This window comes from Haemaphysalis longicornis, unplaced genomic scaffold, assembly GCF_048455015.1.
Source record: "Haemaphysalis longicornis isolate Haplotype H1 unplaced genomic scaffold, Haemaphysalis longicornis Haplotype H1 scaffold_10, whole genome shotgun sequence".
Taxonomy (NCBI): domain Eukaryota; kingdom Metazoa; phylum Arthropoda; class Arachnida; order Ixodida; family Ixodidae; genus Haemaphysalis; species Haemaphysalis longicornis.
Window position 1 is genome coordinate 123412487 of NW_027526204.1, and position 22221 is coordinate 123434707.

The 22221-nt window shown below is 47.5% G+C and overlaps 1 protein-coding gene across 1 annotated transcript; it reads right to left on the reverse strand.

Annotated features, from left to right (window-relative positions):
* Window positions 1-967: 967 nt before the first annotated feature.
* LOC144160071 (lysosomal alpha-mannosidase-like) lies at window positions 968-21608 on the reverse strand. Its single transcript, XM_077691681.1, has 8 exons — window positions 21451-21608; window positions 19041-19237; window positions 16007-16115; window positions 13587-13684; window positions 10363-10413; window positions 7856-8038; window positions 1995-2141; window positions 968-973 (listed from the first exon to the last, which is right to left on the reverse strand). The coding sequence occupies exons 2-8, from the start codon at window positions 19158-19160 to the stop codon at window positions 968-970; spliced, it is 714 nt and encodes a 237-aa protein (XP_077547807.1). The 5' UTR covers window positions 19161-19237; window positions 21451-21608.
* Window positions 21609-22221: the final 613 nt, after the last annotated feature.

Consider the following 22221-nt stretch of genomic DNA (forward strand, 5'->3'; position numbering starts at 1 on the left):
TGCTTCGGCTTCGTTATAAAAGAATAAGTGTCATTGACACTTTGTATAAGCTGCCAAACCAAAGTTTAGCCAAATTTAGCCTTAACCAAGTTCAGGCTAACCAAAGTTAATCAAAGTTGGCCCTCACTGCTTCGGTTTCATTATAAAAGAATAAGTGTCATTGACCTTTGTATAAGCTGCCAAACCAAAGTTAACCAAAGTTTGTATTTAGTTCGCTATAGCCGATAATTCACTATATCAGTGTTCCTTATCGCGAGGTCCGACCGTATCAGCTTAAAACGTTGTGCACCGATCCCCTTTAAAGTTGACTTCACTGATTAACACAAATGCGTTTTTACATATACTATCTTAGGGGTAACAGAAGGAGTCTGATATCGAAACCTAGCAACGTGTGTGTACAAACTAGTTGATATTCCACGATAAGTCTTTCAAGCGCCAAAATATGTAGAAAAAGGACGTAAAGGACAGAGACATGCGGTTTTTAACTAACAGCCTTTTTGTGTGGGGCAAAAGAGGGACACATCAAGCGCGACAGACAGACAGACAGACAGACAGACAGACAGACAGACAGACAGACAGACAGACAGACAGACAGACAGACAGACAGACAGACAGACAGACGGTTCCCTCGTTGAGGACGCATATATATGCTTAAACGTTTAACAGAAAATTAGTACTTAAATAACTCTGTGTGATTTTTCTGTAATGATGGCAAACAGCTAAGCCAGAATTTTAAAAATGGATGTGCTACAGGCACACCCAATAATGTGCATCAGAAATAAACGACGTTAACAAGATCAAGTACCGTTATCAACACGGGTTGTTGAACCTTACCGAGATTCCTGACAAAAGCAGCGGCATCTTTGTCTCTTCCGAGAACGGACATCTGCTTGCAGGCCTGTTGAGTGAAGGCAGGTGCGAAATAGGTATAATGTCGGAAACAGTACAATCTTACGAAAATCTAGTTCTAGGGCTGAGAGTAAGAAACATCAGTGTGCTCAGAACCAGGCCTTTAGGAACGCCCAAAAGTTGATACTTCACTCTGGTCTTGAAAAACCTCACTGAGACAACGTGCCATTTCTTGTGCGTCAGCACCGTTTCGCCATTGCTTGGCTCTACTGGAGAAAAACATGCGCCGCGTAACCACAAAACGGGTGCAAAATTAGAGTTGGCTGTGGACGCCATTATACGCCATCCTATAGCATCCCCATTGGCGGGGACGCGTCATGGGGCATCGAAAGAGTGTACTTTACCTGCAGACTGTCTCTCACAAGCTTGGTCTGAAGTGAGGAAGAGACAATAACGACCAACTGTAATGACAACTAAACAAATAAATAAATAAATAAATAAATAAATAAATAAATAAATAAATAACGGCAGTCCAACAAATAAAACATGTTAGGATGAAGTTGGATTCCTACTAGGCAACTAAAAGTGGCCCGAATTCTCGCGCTTAGAATCATGGGCAATATGTGCGCCTTATACGGGACGAATGAACTGTATGTTACGTTGCCTAGTTCCACACCATATATGCTATAAAAAAATTTCCGCGTAAGAGCTAGAACCCCTTGATATTCATTCGAGTGCCTACTGTTTGCGAGTACCTACTGAGTACCTAATGTTCACTCAACCTTCTACTCGAAGGCTTCATTCAGGCCTCATACACATCCTTTTCGCCCTAATCAAGACGCAAGCATGTCTGGCTAAAGTGGCTGCCTCTACTTTGCTCGATAACATCGTCTCCCTACGAGAGCTTGAATACAATATGCGTGTCCGTAGAAGAGTTGCTCATACATTGCTTTCCCCGGCATTATGTAATGCCTCCGATCCCTTAAGGCTTCAGTAAACGAGATGAAATTCAAAGCTGCCAGCGGCACCACAAGTTTCGACACCACTACGGCCAGGAGGGTCCGGCACGCTGCTGCTTGGATGATTTTACATCCATTTTCCTCTAACGCGCGTTTGCGGCAGAGTGGCTCGCGGCGAAGGCTTGCCTGTAGGAAGCCGTTGGCGTGTCGCACCATCATCTTCAAGTTCGGCCTCGAACTGTAGTAGCCGCTCCAAGTTCTCCCTGGCGTGTCCGTGTACGGCAGCAACTCGCCGCTGAATCGGGGCCACCCGCGATGTGCTTTGTGAAGAGCCTCGATTGTAGCGTTGCGATGGACGGGGGAAAACAGTATTAAGTGGCAGGAGCAATTAATTATCCCACCCCAGAGGGAAAAAACAAACAATAAAACTGGAACCACTGCACCTTTTTTCCTTTACGCAGTCTCCAAAAGCTAGATGCAAGCAAAGACGGAACGAAAACGCCGTGTAACTTTCAGATAATAATACAAATTAAACCCGTTCCACTCTATGTGAAAGCTGTCGGAAGTTCAAAGCACTGATTCGCCATAATTGGCTGTAGAGTCCTCATCCGCTCACCGCTACCACCCAATGCAAAATTAATTTCCCTCCTTCGCAGTGCTCGCGCGCCTCCTGCTTGAAACTGGCCAGCGGCAGTTCTGTTCTTCTAGGGGGAAACCATTTGGCGGCCGTCTGTGGGCTGAGCCGGTTGGCGGCGTAACCGAAGAGCGATGGTCTGGACCCGAGGAGTGAAAGAAAAAGCGAACGATGAAAGAAAGGAAAGGAGCAGAGTGTCGCGAAATTTGGAGGGGAGGGCGGTTGGCCGTGGAGGCGCGAGCCAGTGCTCTCTGAAAGTATGCGGTGGGGTAGGGGAGGGGGCAGTGTGTTGTGCCCGCACGGGGTGCTCGATGGCGCGACGCTGGGGCGAAAACATGAGGGGGGCGTGCGCGTCACTATGATGTGCGCTCGCTTTAGACGCATTTCTCGGTCCCTCCTGAGGCGCACTTCGCGCCGCCGACGCAGAGGCTCATCATCGCTGCCGTCGAGAGAACCCACTAGTGATGCTGCCTCAGTGCACTGCCGTTGCGCCCAAATATTGCATTCGGGAATATCGTAATCGCCAGTTACTTTTTGTGTTTTCCTCCCCCACATGCCGGTGTTGCACTCCTACTTTTTAAAGCGAAGCTTTCTAGCTCTACCAGCCAACGGTTCTTTCGTGGCGTGTGATTCAACAAACTCTTAAATCTTCGGAGGTGGCGGCGGGGGGAGGAAGGGAGGAGGAGGGTTTCACTTACTAGAGATGGCGCCGCGAATTTACCCAGCGTTCCCCGCGCGGGAGTGCATGCTGGACGGCGGTGGCGTCGGTGGTGCGACTTTGTCGTCTGCTTCAGCGGCGGTTATTTTGGCCGTTTCGGTGCAGCTTCGCGTCCATTGCGTGGTGCCTTCGCACGGCTTGATTAACTGTTTCGACAGCACCTCCAGGGTAACCCGCACCCGACGGAATTAAGTGGTCGTACGGCAAAGATACGTTAAGGTTTGGTTTGCAAGGCAGAAAAACAAAATGTAGAGACAACATAGAGACGTCTGGCCGCTAGAGAAACGCTACCTTTTGCGCACTGCTTGTCGCGAATGAGTCTCCGTTTTCTAAATAGGTGATTACCAATTCGCTTGTGTTTTAAGAGGTATTACAAAAGGCGAAAGTGACAACAGGTTCTGATAAATAGGAATGATAAAAGTTCCCTCAGCTTTCTCCCATTCTCAAACTTACTAAACTAACTAGTTTAAATCGGTATACATGCGAATTGCTAAGCTCACATGCCGCATTGTTTCGGGGTCTGCGCATGCGTCGCGCGGACGTGTAGCACCAAGCTACCACCTCACGATGGCTAGGTTCCGCTGTCGTACCCTTAAGAGACGCTCCTCTCCGTTTTCTTTCTGTCGACGCACGGCCGGGCTACAGCGGCGGCGCCCGCCGCTCGAGCCCTGCCGTGGCCGACGCTGCTGCTGTGTTCGGGACGCCGCCCCCGCGATTTCCAGGTAATGGCTGGCAGAATCTCTGGTTTCACCGTTTGTAGAGCCCCGTGTGTTAATTCAAGTGACGTGGCATGAGCAATTGTTATGGGTGTCGTTTAAAGCTTTGCTTTCCAACCACCTTCACAGCGTGGATTGGGGCCAATTTTTTTCCTTTTACTATCGTGAAAACCAACCCAACGAGCTACGACGACCAGGCGAGCCTTTAAAGTGCTCTGCATCTAAAAGGCTTCAATGTTCCTCAATTTTGCTTTACGCTTGATTCCTACAACGTGAAAACGCACTCTATAAAGCCGACGTCCACCGCCGTTTCGAAAAAAAAAGCCGCGTCTGGCACTACTTCGTTCTTCCTTACGAAAGGTTACGTAACGTAACTTATCGAACTGGAAGCCATCTTTTAAAACATTGAAAACTTACCCAAGCAACAAAAGGTTGAATTAAAACTAAAGAAAACAATACTCTCCATTTCTCTAACGACGAGATGGTTGAACGCGAAGCTTTGTCGTGACGGATTCTTTGGTGGTCGTCTGAGTTTTCCAATCCGGTTCGATCGTGTCGAAATGGAGCAATCCGATTGATGCCAGCTTTGTAGCGCAATGACCAAGGTTCGATTCCGGCCACCCCAAGCGTTTTTTTCTTTCACTTCCCCTATGATCATTTATCATCATCGCCAGAGAAAGTTGACATTCCAGCAGGGGGTTTTCGCGTTACAGGCGCATCAAAGAGAACACTAAAGTTTCGCTTTCAAAAATAGATAGGCAACACCCGGACTCGAACTACCAAAGTGGTAAAAGGGAAGGTGAAACGCAACCTTTACACCACAGCGGTAGACTGTGCTCTGTGATAGTCCAGTTCGAACGTCGTCGGAAGCGCTGAGCTAAAACGCTGTAGGACGGCACTCTGAACACTGCGTTTTTTAAAGACGATAGTCTTGGCCCGGTTAAACTCAAAATTTTAGCCTGCATTGGTATGTATGTATGTATGTAGACACAAATAAGGGTTGGCAGTCAAGAAAACCTCGAAAAGCAAAGGAGAGGATGTGGTAGGTCATAGAAACAGATAAAGAATTTGGAAAGACAGAAAGAAAGTGGATAAAAAATGCGCGCCGGGTGGGATCCGAACCCAAAACCTCCCCAATACGTGTCTGGTGCGCTACCAGCGGGGCTATTTTCCCCTCCACTTTCTGGGGTATTTATGTTAAGGTATTTTTGTTTCCTGCGATTGGGGGTGGTAGCCAGTGACACTCAGAATACTCGGGGTGAAGGGGACCTTCTTTTTAACACCCTCATACAGACATTACAAAAACTCAGACAGACATCACAAACACAAATAAGCACACAGAAAGTGACAGACGCAAGATCGCGCACACAGCACACGCACAGGGATATAGTTAAGGCAAACGTTCACAGGATTTCGTTCAGGCCGGGGTTATGGAGAAATGACATGTATGTATGTATGTATGTATGTATGTATGTATGTATGTATGTATGTATGTATGTATGTATGTATGTATGTATGTATGTATGTATGTATGTATGTATGTATGTATGTATGTATGTATGTATGTATGTATGTATGTATGTATGTATGTATGTATGTATGTTTGATGATTTGATTGATTTTAGGGTTTAACGCGCCGACGCAACGCAGGCGATGAGGCGCGCCGTATTTGAGGGACCCGGATTAATTTTTACCACCTGGCGATCTTTAACGCGCGCCGAAATCTCGCACACACGTGCGTTTTTCCTCTTCACCTCCATCAGAAAAGCGGCCGCTGTGGCCGGGAATTCAACCCGCGTCCTCGTATTCAGCCGCACAACGCCTTAGCCACTGAGCCACCGCGGCGGGTGGCCCAGTGAATGTATGTATGTATGTATGTATGTATGTATGTATGTATGTATGTATGTATGTATGTATGTATGTATGTATGTATGTATGTATGTATGTATGTATGTATGTATGTATGTATGTATGTATGTATGTATGTATGTATGTATGTATGTAGATACAGGTCCCGTCGTAATAACTGAACAAGGTTTGCTGAATATGACAAAATATTTGCCGTACCGTCTTTATGGCACCCATCATCGGTTTGCAAGAACCTTTTTCTATTAGGGAGGACTGCTTTAAACGCGCACCAATGCAGCCAGGAAATTTCCGGAAGAAAAAAATTCCTGTAAATTTACAAAACCGTGCTCCAATTACTGTTGAGGGCGCCTGTACGTACGTACGTATGAATGCATATATGCCAGTACGTATGAATGTACGTATGAATCTGTGTATGTCCCTCGATTCAGCCGTCCGACCAAAAGTTAATGGTATGCTTAAACGAGAGGTCCACATATGCAAAGCCTTTTCCGAACAGTTAAATTTGAAAACACACTTCGTCCTTGTCAACCCTGTTCAGGAAAAAGAAACCCCTTGGCAAATGTTACGCAAGACATAAATGCATAAGTGGTATTAGATGCGACTGCATCTCATTCACTCGCCTTGTCCCTCCATACGGCGTTGTTGTTGTCCATCCGCACCCTTCCCCCATTCTCCTCGCCGCGCGAGCTGCGCTCTCCGCCGCTCACCCCCTCTCCTCTCCGATAGCGAACACTCTCTCGTGAGGGTCATTGGATTGGATTCGATTGGATTGGCTTGGCTTGGCTTGGCTTGGATTATATTGAATTGGATTTGGATTGAATTGGATTAAAGTGGATTGTGTTGCGTCATAGCCGCGCCATGTTGCATCATAGCCGCGGCAGGGGGTTCACGGCACGTTTCACGCGATGGGAGAATCAACCTAACGGAAACAGCAACGGAACCCCCTATGCGTCGCATCTACACAGGGGTTCCCGCAAGGGGAGGTGGGAGTATTTTTTTTAAGTATTCGTTTAATTAAACATATATGGCTGCTCGATTTGCAGGATAAAAAATAATAAAATACGTGTTGTAAACAATATCTTGACCCGAACATACAAAGAGAGGAGGCGACAAGCCTGGACCGCGTGGCGGTGTTCCAAGTTCAACAGTAACGAAAGGCTGCAATGGATGACGCGCGAGCAATGAAACGACGGAAATTGAATTGGCTTGAGCAAATCTCCTTTGTGCTTATCGTAGGAGGAGGGGTACGGGAGGGGAAGAGCGTGAGAGGTGGGCGTGGCGGAGGAGAGGGGCTTTTACGTGCAAAGGTGGCAGAGACAATTGTCTTTCGGCGCCATTTGCAGCGAAGGGTTCAGATTGGCGGTCAATTTTGTTTAGCCTTGTCCCTCGGTGTCTGTTATTTTCTGCATAAAAAACGGCTTAATAATTGTTGAACAATTATTAGGCATTGATCACTTTTGGCGGGCAGAGTCGCAATCACCTTATAATTAAAAAGCCTTACTTCTTAGTGCTCTGGAAGCCGTTTACCTACGTCTAGACACGGGTCGTCTTCTGACTAAAAACAACGCAGGTTTCTGAAGATCTGCTGCGAGGGAAGAGCCAGCTATGAACGTCTATATTTTGCACATGCATGCGAAACAGCACGATTTGACTGATATAACTTTGCGCATCGGTGTGCCGTCCGCATAAAACGTTACCAAATGCATCTTATGATAATCATATTATGCGCTTGTGTATTTTTGCATTAAAATTGACTATTTCGTTGGGACAGACAGACAGACAGACAGACAGACAGACAGACAGACAGACGGACAGACAGACAGACAGACAGAGCGACAGACAGACATTTCTCCGTTTACCAAGCTCAATGTTCAAAACCCTAATTTGAGCGAGTTTCGAACCACCGTTCTTTGACGACACTTCAAGACATGAGCAGTGTGTAAGGCATACCTATACCGTCTACGAGAAGTCGCTGAATAAGCCAACATACAGAAACCCGTACCTTTGTGCCCTCGTCCCCTTACGCCATCTTGTGGTCCTAACTTCAAGCAATGCTGTCACAGTAAAAAGGAGCAGCGTTAATTGTTACCATCAGGCGTAGTGTCAGTACCTCAATGTAGCAGGCAGGTGTTGAGTGAAACACGTGTATGGGCGTCTGGTAGCCGTCACTGGCATTTGGTGCGTTGGCCAGGAGTATGGTTCTGTCCTGGTTCCGGAATCGCTCTACAGCGTTCTCGAAGGCAAAGTCTCCGCCGGACAAAACGGCCACCGTGTCGCTTGTGTACACCTTCGTCTGGGGAGTGGCGCAAGAGGACACGTGAAGCGGGAGTAACTTTTTAGAAGACCGATTGTAGCATACCTCGAGGGAGTGGCGTTTCCAGGCCACAACAGGATTGCGTGCTCTTTTCTGTTTTGCAGAGTTAACCTTGCGTGCTACGTTCGGGGACGTTGGGTTACTTTCGTGTCTAATTGCTGGCAAGTTGTTCATAGTAGTGCAAAATATGTCTCTTGCATAATTAACACTGAAGCTCAGGGCTTCCTCTGGGTTCAGTTTTGCCTATAAGCAATGGGATGCAAGTTCTACACAATGACATCAAAGAACTGCTTAACGGGACACCAATTTTCTCGCTTGACCACTAACAATGCTGTTTGGTTTAGGGTTTTCAATTATGGCGATAACTTATTGCAAAATCTGTTACTGATTTATTCTAAGTGTGGGGCAAGCCTTCTTTCGTTCGTTTACGCCATTCATCATCGGCCTAATCGTTAAGCAGGTCCAAATGTATCCTGCTTGTTCTGTTTAAGAAGTGTGTATCGCACTCACCTTAAATTCCTACTTGTAAGGCATTCTCCAATGCACATAAACGGTTTCGTGCTACTCCGAGTACGCAAACATATTTCTTGTGGACGACATTCCTGAGCTTCCAGACAGACAGATTGATTGATTGATTGATTGATTGATTGATTGATTGATTGATTGATTGATTGATTGATTGATTGATTGATTGATTGATTGATTGATTGATTGAAGATAGTGACTGGCCGATATGGATGAGTTGATTCGCTGTTTAATAAAGCGTCGACCAATATAGCTCTGCTAGCACGGGATATGCTGCGGGCATGTAACGCTGACCTAGGCGCCAGCTGTATGCTCACAGGCTGCCGAGCGCACAGATTTATTGCCTTAAACTCATGGGGGTTTCTCATTAATGTACAGCTGAGCTTGAGGTCATGGTCTCGACTCTGAAGCACTCATGAATCCTGCGGCCACGCTGTAAAACGCCTGAAGCGATATACTGGCTGTAGTATGTTAAATTGTCGCGGTTAGACTTTCGCTTCCTGCTGGACAACATTCATCCAAATGTCATCGTACTGACTGCCCGCTTCTTATCTGCTCGCTACATACGTCATCGAAAATCTTCAAGCGATGCTTTCTGCGTCTCTTCTCCTGGTTTACGAGGTGCTGCTGCTGCTGCTGCTGCGGGAGTTCTTGCCGAATGCGCCGGTGGGTTTTAACTTACACCAGATAACGCTAGCCTACGCGTATCGCACCCGCTGGGCAGGAAAAGCGACTCGCGGATGGGTGCCCGGGAAGATACACCAGATAACCCTCCCTTCTCCGTACCTCAACCGCGGGACCTGTACGGGGAAGCCAACGTATTTATGAAGCCGACAGCTTTAAATATGTTAGTTTATGGGGAAGTTTCTCTGTAATAGAAACTAAGTTGTGCGCTTGTCCTTGTGATCTCGTTGTCTAAGGGTTTAATACTGCGGTTCATGCCGAAGAGGTAGCGTTCACAAGTTTTCGCCATGTTCGAACAAGATAAAACCAGACCCATTGAGACACGAACCCCTCTGCACGAGTTATTCCTGTAATTTGCGTGGGCTGGTTTATGCGTCCGCTACGGAAGAGCGTTAACGACAAGCAGTGTAAACTACTGACAACACGTAGCACTGACTAGAAACTGTGGACATATTTTCGCAGCTTTAAAAATATAGCATGAGGATACACTAAAATCAAGGACTATCTGATCGGTGTACATACAAATACAAGTAAGCAATCAGCTATTGAGGACAAACTTCTAACCACGTGGTTTTATTGAGACAGCCATTATACCTTTCAATTACTCCAGTGTTTGGAGTATCCAGCTCCTCTTTCGCGTTTAGAGCAAATCATCCCAATGAACCATTATTTCTCTCATTCTCTACACTCTCCTCGCGCAGTGAAGCTTGCAAAGGATATTTCATCAGAAGGCAGCGGGCGGAGCCGTGCATTAGGGATGGACTTTCTTCTTGTAGTACAGCTATAGAGCTTATAATCTAACGTAGTAAATGCCTCCACGCACTACAACCTAACTAGTACTAGTGGTCTCATGAAAGGCGCTCTTTGCCCATAGTCGGCTTTGCGCCAATAAAACCCAACCATCATCATCATGGTCTCATGAAAACATTGCACACCATTTTTCTCAACATCGTTGTATTGAACCATGTATTTTATCCGTGTCCTGGGGCAATTGACGATTCGGAGGCACTTATAAATTGTTTGCTCAGACATTAACCCAATGTTGGCGCAAATTTAGTATTCTTTCGTGTAGTATTACTAACAAGAGTGCTTACCTGATTTCTGGCGTACATGGCGAGAACATCCCAGGGATTAACGTTCTCATTCTGCGACAGTAAAAAAAGTGGCATCATGTGTGTGGCGTTCACCGTTCCACAATGGTCCGAAGAACAGTCATCACTAAATTCTGCGCATTTTTTAGAGCGGAGCTTCCTATGCCTCACTGATGGCGATTGTTCCATCGCCAGAACGCAATGCAGAAAAGCCAACTTTACACAATGGGTTTCAGAAACCGGTGAGGATGATAAGCAAGGCAGGTCAAGCGCCTCAAGAAAAAAAAAACTTATCCCGTGGCCGAAATGAAACTTGGGTTCCTCGCGTTTTGAAGCCGACGTCAATCTGAGTGCCGCATTCCGACACGGTAGAAGCAGTTTGTATTTAAAGCGAAGCTTTCTTGTTCTCACTGATGGACGGAGGGGATTCACGGATTGAACGACGCAAGCGCGAAAAGTGCAGCCCATGAACAATCAAAGTGCACACCCCCAATGACAGTGAACGAATCCCTCATGAGAGAGCTGAGCGTTTCAACCAACGTTGTAATAAGACAAAGGGGCACTTGAGTTTTTGTTAAAACAGCCCATAAATTATTACTACACATAAGGATAGGCCATCATGAAAAATGCGGAAAGTGTACACTACTGTATCTTTAGATTTTTTAACATGAAAGTGTTCTATGCCGGGGTCCACCAAGATCTAACTGACGTCATATCCGTCACGGAAATGACATCGCCAGAAAAACTTCGATTGACGCGGCGGCGCCGGGATTCGAGCCAAGACCTTTTTGCCGCAACGAGACCTACGAAACGCGCTCCCGAGCGCGCAATGAAGAGACGCGTGAATAGGACGACAAACGCGCCTTATAGCTTTCCTTTCAGATGGTGCTGCCATCTAGGAGAGGAAAAGCAAGTAGTGCATCATGACGCTAATGAGCGCCGACAGTTGGCGCCTCGATACCAGCGCCTACGTGTACGGGGGACGCTCAGCGTAAGCTGCGGAGAAGCCGACTTGCGTATGTCGCGCTGGTGACCCGTTCCGCTGTTCCTTTGCTCCTTTCGCTGCAGCGGACCGTGTGTTCACCAAACGATTCGCTGACAACCCGTTTGGTTTCGTTCGCAGGGACGGTTTGCGAGCGCCTGTGGTTTCAGTCGGACTTACGCAGTGCTCCTACGCGTGCAATCCAGTGTCTAACGTTGACGCGTCTACCGGTGCCATACCGACGAAATATAAAAAGCGGCGTGCAAGTTCATAACCATGCACAATAAACATTCAACTGCTCCTGTGAAGGCACATTTCACTTTTGTCTTGTACCGGTTCCTATGGAAGAGGGAACAACCACATTTTTTTTAATGTTTTCACAGGCCCACTGTATAGTATTGTCCACAGACAGCATCAGTTGTATCAAATACGGTGTACGAGGTAGCAGTAACTGCAGCCGAGCTACAGCTTGTGCGTTCATAACTGTTTACGGTGCAACGGCGTGAAATACGGGGAGAAGGTCAAGGAACCGAAATAGCAGCCCTGCTGTGTAAGAATTCAGCCATATGTCCTGTGGGCTCCGTGACCTGGCGCCGCCTTTTAATTTTTGATGCTTGTATGTGACCTTCCAAGCCTTCCAGTGGCGGAAACAACAACATTACGTCTACGCAATTCTAATCGGCACCGCTTGTTCTCAGGGGACACCTTCTGGTCTCAATGTGGTGAAAAGTGCATTTTTTCTGATGATTTTCTGACCCCTCCAAGACGGACGGCCACTGCGTGCTTCGTCTCACAAGCATCCCCGTCCCAAATGCCTGGCCAAGGTTCTGAGTTGATTTGCCGGTGCGTCCACCGTTAGGTCTTTCTTTCCGGGTGGCCATTTGGTGGAGCTTGTCCCTCGTCTTTAACACGGGGCTAATACAGTATTATTTGTATGTGTGTACTTTGTTCTGGTCTCTTCGCGGCATGATAGTTTCTTTGGCGGATTGTTCATGGTCCTCACATCACGTCCGAACAATCCCGCCCAGACGTGGCGGTTGGAAGTTAGGGAGTGGGGAACCAGTGAAAACTGGTGTAGCCGGCTGCGGGCCCAACGTCCGCGCGACGGAGACGAAGGGTACCCCGCAGCCGGGCACTGGGGCAGCCTTTCTAGAATCGCCCCACGGTCAAGTCGCCGGGGTGTCGTCGGGGGTGGAAATCTTTTAGCCGAAGTCCGAACGGCAAGCTCACAGCGCAGCTCGTCAGTCGTCAGAAGTCTTCACGATCGTCGTGACGATCAACAGGCCTGGAGCGACAGGAGTTGGATCGCAGGCCGCTAAACGCCCGTGGAGGATGTTCGTGTGGTTCCGTTCGTCATCGGCAACACCACCTCCAGGCTTGGCCGCACTACGTTTTCCCGGTGAGGCAGGAGTACAAGACTCCCAACGCGACCGCCGAAGGGGTGAAGGCGGGCGACGAGGTGGTGGCGAGCGAGGACCATTAGTTGCGATCTGTACAGGCGTTGGCAGGCGTAGGAGTACACTTCGATTTCACCACAATGCGGCTCGGACATGGAGCACGCGAAGCCAGAGTTCACGATAAGGACAGCTGCGATGAGCGTGGTGGGCCTTGCGATAAACGTGGTGGTATTTCACAACAGCACACACGATAGGTGAGTCTATGGCAATTTCAGGAAGCGGCGCTGGCTCCACTTCTTCCCAGACAACTTCCGCAACCAAAACTGACTCCGGTAGCTCCGAATGCCCAGTTCCTCCTCGAGAAATTCGCGGTCGAGCTCGCGTATAACGATCTTGTCATGGGCATATACGCCAAGGCGTAACGACATCAGTGCACGGTTGGTCACTGGCGCACCTGACAGGCGCTGGTTGTGGTAACCTCTGGCTGCCAGCACTTCCTCAATGCCTGTAGCTTCCGCCAACCGGTGCTGTAGGTGCGTCAACGAACGTCCTCTTCTTCCATCACGTCGGTTTTGTATTTTCGTTATTTTTATATTCACTGTACTGTGTCGTGTAATCACCTCGAGTTAATTGTTTGCATTAAGTAGAATCTCGGTAAACGGAAATCGCTTAGCCGGAACAGCCGCTTAAACGGAATTGCAGCCTGTATATAAAGATATTTTGTATAATATATAAAGATATTTTATAAAGATATTTTATAAAATCTTTATAAAGATCTATCTATAAAAAATCTATATAAAGATATTTTGTTATTTCTGGTGTATGGTTTTTCTCTTCTTATCACTCACATCCCACGTGGTGTAGGGAGCCCAATTGCCTGCTATATCTTTTGGGCCTTCGTATCGGTTTTCCGGTACCCACGCCAGGATGCTTCCGTCATCACCACCTGCATCGAGCATTGAAGGGTCAAGAAAGTTTCGTTTGATGCCAAACAATGTCCCAGAAACGATGAGGCTTAGGACGACTGCCCAAAGATCCTGTACGCAAAACGAGTGTTTTACAGTAATCGCTTTAAACTCCGCGCCCGTATGAGCGAGCGCGTGTTGTAGACCACAAACTGTTGTTCTTGCTTAGAGATCTTTGACAAATTTGCGGAGCTAGAGTAACGCTTGTGAATGTGCATTGCTTTCTATTACTCTTCGATAGCTATGGCATTGCGATTCGCATGTGTTGTGGGAGTATCCTTGTTTGTGTAGATATTCCTTTTAAAGCGGAAGCTTTCTTTGTGGGACCGATGGCCTTGTGTCGAAGAATTCTGCAGAAATTGAAGAGAATTATCTACTATTACGCAGGATTCTGATGCCGCTTGTCCTGAGTGTGAGCTTTTTCCAGCCAGTTTTTCAGGGTTTTTCTGAATCATGTTCGACCAATTATCTCCATTTACGCTAATATAACGATTACAGGTGGAACTTTTGAGGAATCTCCATTATTGGGGAAATGAAATGCGTTATACGTTTTGCAATTTTCCGTAATTTTTTAATATCTTTCTTATTTTTCCTATTTTCTTAATATTTTTTGTATTAATTCTCCAAATTTCGTCCGACCAATTATCTCCATTTACTTCATTACAACAACTACATTTGGAACTCTGCCGGAATCTGCATTATTGGGGAAATGCCATGCGTTATACGTTTTGCCGTTTTCCGTAATTTTTTAAATATTTTTCTCGTTGTATAGTTTTTTCGAAATTTCGTCCGACCAATTCAATTCATTTACATTATTATAACGATTACATTTGAAAATTTTACGAAATATGTATTTTAGTGGCAATGCAGGGCGTTACAGTTTCGCCATTTTCCGTAATTATTTTTTGTTTCATTATTTTACGTTTTCAAAATTTCGTTCGACCAGTTATCTCAATTTACGCTATTGTAGCGATTACAGGTGGAACTTCTGCGATATCTGCATTTTTATGGAAATGCAGGGCGTTACACGGTCTTGGATGAGGGGGGTACCCGGCAAAGAATTACCCGGCATTAAAAACCAGTGCATTTCCTTGTAGACCAGTTGGTCGACCGAAAATCTCTGATAAGATCTCTTGGCACACGGCGCATGCGTGAAAGCAGACTTCCATTGTGTCAAAACGGTTACTGGAAAATCGCGAGAAATTGACGGTATTAAGGCAAGGCAATACAAGCCGATCAATCATAAAGAAGGAGTACAATAGTATACTTTTACCTCATAAACCACGTATCTGTATACATTTAGATCGTTCGCAGGTGCGTTTAGATCGTTCGCAAGAACGAACTCATGCGAATAATTTTCCCGCGCTAATTAGCGCGGGAAAATTATTCGCATGGGTTCGTTCTTCGTTTCCGGTTTTGGTCTTTGAAGGTTTCACGATCGCTTGGACGCATTTTCATCGAATGTTGGACGCACTGTTAGCTTTCGCGTTTCTCTCAGCGTTTTTTAGGGAGAGATGGTAATTTTTTTTCTCAAACTTAAATTTTCTCGTTGGTTTTGTGCAACAATGGAACACAGCATTTTTGTTAGTTTGTTGGCATGCGGTGAGGAATGTATAGCAGTGTTTTGCGTAGGCTAGCTGTGGCATGAAATGGTTCCCTGGACTTTTTAGAACTGCTTAACCAGCTGCTCTTGAAGAACCACCCGGAAATATTTTTCAAGAAGAAAAATATTTTATTTTATTTGTGTGTTGCATAATTCGTCGTAATGGTGTGATCGCAGTTCCGCCTCATATGTTCATCTCATGCCCTTTCCAACGCTCACATCGAACATCACAAACGCACTGTCAGGTAAAAAGCTTATAATATAATACTAAATAATATATTATAATGGGAGATAATATAACATAATATATAAAAAAGCTTATAATATAGACTGACCCTGGACTTGCCTTGCGGTGGGTCTGTGGTTTCCGTATGACCATAATATTTAACTTCTTCTCGCGTACGATGGCGTCAATATTTTTCCTCCGGTGGTCCTAAGTAACACTTCTATGACTGCTGTCTTTTTTCGTGAATGCGTCGTTTTCAAGGATCTGTGCCACAAAGCGAGTGCAGACAAACATCTTTCGTAGCTGCTCTGAATGTGTCGTAATTCTCTCATGTCCGCGTCGTCCAGTCGTCAACCGACGACACGCCTGGGCGTCTCAAATTTAAGCACGCATGTTGAACTACAGGCCTTCAGTTGACTGGGTATTGAAGCAGTAAGCTCATCACTGGTGCGCGGGTATTTCGAAAATGCTTACCCATCCGTCGGCTATCCGCTTCCCAGACAAACTCCATGCTTCTAGTGTTCTGCCATTGTTCCTGTAAGTCAAACGATATCCGGCCCAGGAACAAACTGCTGAAACCCATCTGAAAAAACAAAACGAGAGTTTTTTTTTTTAATTCGTGTTGATAGTTACGGTCTTCAGAGCGCATATTATGGCGCTAATTTAAACCTCCACCTAAACAAGGTCGTGAATATAATCCATTGAACCCTCCATGCTTGGGCCACAACAGGCAGCGACTCCCTGCCCCACACCCGCAACTAACGCGCCGCGAAGGCGTGCTATACCGCCAGCTACAGACGGACTCGATCCTGACACTCGTGCTCGCCAGATACATCTGCCCAACGCTATACAACACCGACCGTTGTATCATCTGCAAGACTGCCCCCGCTACGACAGCGCACATCCTCAACGATTGCACTCACCTACAAACACACTCTGAAGCACAAGATTTGCCACCAAAAGTGCGTGAAGCCATCACCTCCTCAGACTACAACACACAACTCCAGGCCGTCCGGCAGGTGGAGGAAGCCCTGACCCAACAACGGGAAGGACCTGCGGTGGCGCAAGCCATTACGGGCTCGACCCGTCCGGGATCGGGGCCGACCCCCACGGCCTAATTCACTCTGCCGGACACGCAATAAAGTTTCTTTCTTTCTCTCTCTCGCATCTGTCATGTGCAGGAAACGACTTCACAGATTGAGTCTGTGGTCAGTAAGCAAACTGTAATGTTCTTTTAAGTAGGACCAATGTTTACTAAAACTATCAGGTTTGTTTGCAACCTATTGATTGACATGCGCTGTGAGCCCCTAAACATTTCTCCGGGGTGGGGCGAACGCTACCCAATTCTCAAGAGGGGCCGTGTTGAGAATCGGTCAAATGGCGTGGTAGATTCCATTCAATTCCTGATTAGGAAGTATCATTTTCTACGTATACATTTCTAGGTTATCCTCGTGTTTTTTTTACACCTTAGTGTACACGAACAATATTAGCGTACACGAACATCCGGGCGGTCACATTTGGAGCAAACAGTTTTTAACACCGATACTTTCGAAAAGTCGTAGTGAATGCACATGGATATTACGGAGACGTCTGCAGATAACTTGATGTCACCTTTCCAGTGAAGAATTCTGATTCTAAACTTCAAATGTGACAAGTTCTGCCTCTTCGCGAAAAAAACGTTGGACCATAGATTGGGTCGTAGCACACGTAACAGTCCTTGCCGGCGCCCTTTGCTCTTTTGAGTGGCCTATTTACATTTGAATATCAGCATGCGACACCCAAAATAGGCTGTAGCAAGCAAATTGGAACGGGTATGCGGCGGGTATGCGGCGGGTATGCGGCTGCCAGGAGACTTTCAACAGCAGAGCTGTTTAAAGGGACCCTGCAACACGAAAGATAAACGTTTTCACTCTTTTCTTCTAGTCTGGAAGCACTGCGAAAGCTACAGTTATTGCCAGCACGGAGCGGCACTGCGTCATTTGCTCCTCGCACCAAATACGCCTTCAGTTTCTGCTATGTTTTGGTGGCTTTATTTTTTAAAGTTGCTATCAAAATGTGTTCATTGCTGCAACTAAAGAAAAACTGGCCAACAGCCGCTACATGGCCTCAGTGACGTAATTCAGGCCGTCGAAGAACGTCGAGATCTGGAAAGAGAGAAACATCTTTTGAGCGAGTTTCCAAGTTATCTGATGGGCATCGAGCAGTAATTTCTGGCTGAGATACTTGCGACCCCCTAATCTAAGTACTTGGTGTGTTGGGTGACTACGTTCTGCCAACATTTAGGATTTCAAAAAAAGTTGAAAAAAAGTGTTGCAGGGTCCCTTTAAGCTCGCCCAATTTGTTCGCAAAAGAAACCCGATCGCACGGGAGCGCGTGCATCGCGAGGAGCCCCAGCCGTCGTCCAAGCTTGCTGGTGGGCCTGTGCCACGTGAGGAGCTCGCAATAAATAGTAAGAAAACACTTCACGTACGTCCGCGTCTGAAGTGTGGAGCACAGGACAGCCCACGCTACCGACACCGATTTCGCGAAGCCGGTTGCCTCGTGTTCTAGCGCGTTCTAACGCAGTCCACTTTGGGAGATAAGTGAAAACCTGCGGACACAACGATCCGGGCCTGCTAGTCATGGAGACCTTTCATCTCTAAGTTCGGAATTCCGTGTGAGCTGCAACAGCCGCGTATCCGACGAAGGGAGAGGGGCCTCCGCCAGCTCTGCTGTTTCTCCATTCAGCCTGCAGGCACCACCGCTGCAAGCTGCGCCATTTTTTTAGGGCATAGCCCTTCCGCGGGCGTCTCTGGGCTGAACCGCGTTGTCGGTGTAACCGAGTGAACCATGGCAAGACCGATGAGTGAAAGAAAAAAATTATCAGTGGCTTACCTCGGATATGCCAGGATACACGTAGCGTGAGCTAAGGTTGAGCTGGTTACTATTGGCTTTCCCGGTTGTCTAGGATTAGCTGGTTAATTATCATGCTTACTGCTGCTAAAATGATTTCCAGTCCAATCCAATCCAGTGCAGTCCAGTCAATGATCCTCGCGCATGCGCAGCACGGATCTCCAGGAGCCACGCGAAACGGCTAGCAAGCGGCTCCGGTGCAGCGTCAGACTTGGGTACTGCGCAACGGAGGCGCACAGCTGGTTACGCGCCGGCACCAGTGCGTCTGCCGCGGCCATGACGTCACTCATGTGGAATGTGCAGACCGGCGATTGTGCAGACCCAATTCTCTACACACCCGTACTCCAATTGGATTGGATTAGTTTCATCCGATGTAAATCCAATTTAATCCAATCCAGTCCAATCCAGTACTCCTCGCGCTTGCGCAGCACGACCCTTCAAGGTCCACGTGAAACTGCTCAACCTCGGCCAGTGTAGCTTACGCTACAAAAGCGAATGGTGAAAGAAAGGAAAGGATGAGAGTGTCGCGAAATTGTGCTCCGGTTTCGTGTGCTCCGGCCCCAGCCGAAGCACGCGAAACCGAGCAAAGAGTTAAAGCTTCGCATTCATAGCGTACCCTGGAAAATAGCGCCGCTTGGGTAGAGGTGTGTCCGAAGGGGTCTGCCTGCCACGCGACGCTGGGCGCGCCGCATTTGGGTCCGAAGGTGTCGTTCAGGAAGCGGAGCCCCAGCGTCATCTGGTCAATGATGGCCGTGTAGTGCGTCACCGCCTCGTCGTTCTGCGTCCAGCCGCCGCCCACGAACTGCAGTCGGCCTGTGAAACATGGAGGCATTAAATGCAGGGTTCCCTCCCCGAACTGTGCGCGAACCTGAGGACCAGCGCTAACGCGGACACCCAACAACCACCTGTCTCCAGTTCAGAGACAGCGTCACTTGGGCTCCTGGACAGCGGAAGCCTACCAACTATTCTGCTAATCAAGTTTCTGTACTACTAATACTACTACTACTACTTCAGCTGCTACTACTAATACCACCACCTACTTATGCTACTACTAACTACTACTACTTCTATTACTGTTATTAGTAATCCCTGTTACTATAACTGCTGCTACTACTATTACTTATGTTACTACTAACTACTACTAGGAGTACTGCTACTACTATTGCTGTTATTACTAATCACTATTACTAGTAACTGCTACTACTACTAACATGTACTACTATCTACTACTAGTAGTACTGCTACTACTATTGCTGTTATTACTAATCACTATTACTAGTAACTGCTACTACTACTAACATGTACTACTATCTACTACTAGTAGTACTGCTACTACTATTCCGAGAGAAGACGGAGGGAGTAAACGTCATAAGTGACGCTTTTTCCCCTTCGGCCTGAATTTGTACATTGGCGTCGCGCTTTGTTCAAATTGTTCCAGCCTATTGGCCAACGAGAAATGATGAATGCGCTGATGCTCATCTTCATCCTCAGTAACATTACTCCTCAGCGCATGCATGGAGGAAGCAGCACCTCTTTCCTCAAGACACACTCGTTCCGCACTGATGTAAGAAAGAGAGTGAGGAAGTGGGCTAGCTAATCCTTTTTCCCACCTTTATAGAGGAAGACAAAGGCATCGGCACGAAACATTCCGAAAAGCGCAAGGCTGTCACCTACTGTGCAAGAAAAAAATGCGCGCTCAGTATGGCAGTGTTAAAGGCGTGTAGTTCAGCGAGGGAGGCAAATGAGCACCCGCCGCGGTGGCTAAGTGGCTCAGGCGTTCTGCTGCTGAGCACGAGGACGCGGGTTCGATTCCCGGCCGCGGCGGCGGCTTTTCTGATGGAGGTGAAAAGCAAGAACGCCTGTGTGTACGAGATTTCGACGCGCGTGAAAGATACCCAGGGGGTCAAAATTAATCCGGAGCTGTCCCCTACGGCCCGCCCGATCGCCTGCGTTGCCTCGGCGCGTCAAACCCCACAATCAATCAATCAATCAATCAATCAATCAATCAATCAATCAATCAATCAATCAATCAATCAATCAATCAATCAATCAATCAATCAATAAATCAATCAATCAGGCAAATGAGGACCGGCCGACACCAGCAAATAGTACTGGTACCAGTGAAAACCTTGTCGCATACGTACAGTCATGGAAAAATGAAATGCGAACAGGAAGATATGAACCAGAACACACATATAGCGCGATTTTTCCCCACTCAGTTCAAATTGACGCGTGGTTTAATTACAGTGACAAAGTTGTAAAATGTGGCTTTTCAAATGCACCAATAGCGCGCCATTATTTAACCTCAAGAAACAGTATTTCTCAATTACGTGTGTTCTGATTGATATCTTCGTGTTCGCATTTCATTAGTCCGTAACTGTACAGTGTTGTCCACTGTTAAAGCGAAACGGCGAGCGCGTGGCTGCCGCGCTCCGCGAAGCGCCGGCACCGAGAAGTGGCGAGAATCGGAGACAGCCGGCACATGCGCACTGACCGCATGAGGGGGGAGAAGCCGCTCTGTCGTCTGCTACGGCTCATTCCCACTGGCGATTTGCCTTGTCGCGAGACGTCGCGCGTCGCGTGATGAGGCCATGAGGCGGTGCTCGCACTTGCGATGAGCGATGATGCGACTGCGTTCAGCGCAGTCGTATCATGCCAGTCGCATCATACAAGTCGTACCCGACTTGTACGAATTCCTTGGTGAGTCATCCATTCGCAGTCAAAGAAAATTGTTACACGAGCGCGACGAAAGCAGGTAGAAATCAAACTAAAACACATGCTACTAACCTGGAATAAATGCCGAAAGCATTGCGGGTTGCAGGACGAGCAGAAAATAAACTCCAGAAGGCTATTTTCGACATATTATTGCACATATTATTGCACACGCTTGCTTTCACGCAAGAACACCCGCATCACGGGCTACAAATTTCGCTTCTTTTCACAGGCGCAAAGTTCTGACGCCACCGAACTCCACGCGTGTTTACCAGTGGCCGATAGAAGTACGAAGAGACTGCAAGTCAACCTACCGTCTCGCTGTCCACCTAGCTATATACGATGATTACTTGCATTTACAATCCATATACGTTTCTCCACATGATGAGTTCCACGCTTTTCGTTGATTAGTGCACGCGTACGCTGAAGCCACTGACCAACGAACCGAAGCGCACGGGAAGTTGCTTGCCGGCCCGACCTGACGGGTCCAGCGATAGCGGGCCAAGCGAGCCCAGCGGCGGCGGCTTGCCCGCCGTCGTTTGCATTGCCGGATGTAAACAAACGTTTCGTTTCCGGCTAAGTCAGCCTACTCCGCGGCCATGATTGGCTATCCGGTTTTGCGGGGCCGTCGCGCGATGAGCGAGAGTGATCCGACCGAGAGCTTGCGATAGCTGAGGATTTCCACACTCGAAGGATGCTAAGTGGCATGGCGAAGCGCCGTAGCAGACGAGCGAGCGGCTTCTCCCGCCTCATGCGGACAGTGCGCATGTGCCGGCTGTCTCCGAATCTCGCACTTCTCGAAGCCGGCGCTTCGCGGAGCGCGGCAGCCACGCGCTCGCCGTTTCCCTTTAACAGTGGACCGCACTGTACAGCCACAATTAAAAGTTTATGGACCAAGAAAATTCCAATTTTATGGTATTTCTCTTCCGGTAGCAACCCGAGAAACTGCGGTGTGCATGTGAGATGTCGTAAAGTTACTGAATGAACAAATCGGCTCATTGCACCCCCGACTTCCGCACTGGAGAGAAATAACCCAAAATTCCTGCTTTCGTGGTCCGTAAACTTTTGATCGTGGGTGTACATCA

Coding starts and splice junctions, on each gene's coding strand:
- LOC144160071 (XM_077691681.1), bottom strand. CDS start 19,160: ATGACGCTGGGGCTCCGCTTCCTGAACGACACCTTCGGACCCAAATGC. Junction 13,685..16,006: donor AGCGGATAGCCGACGGATGG/GTAAGCATTTTC, acceptor TGCTCGATGCAG/GTGGTGATGACGGAAGCATC. Junction 10,414..13,586: donor CTCCCTACACCACGTGGGAT/GTGAGTGATAAG, acceptor TTACTGTCGCAG/AATGAGAACGTTAATCCCTG.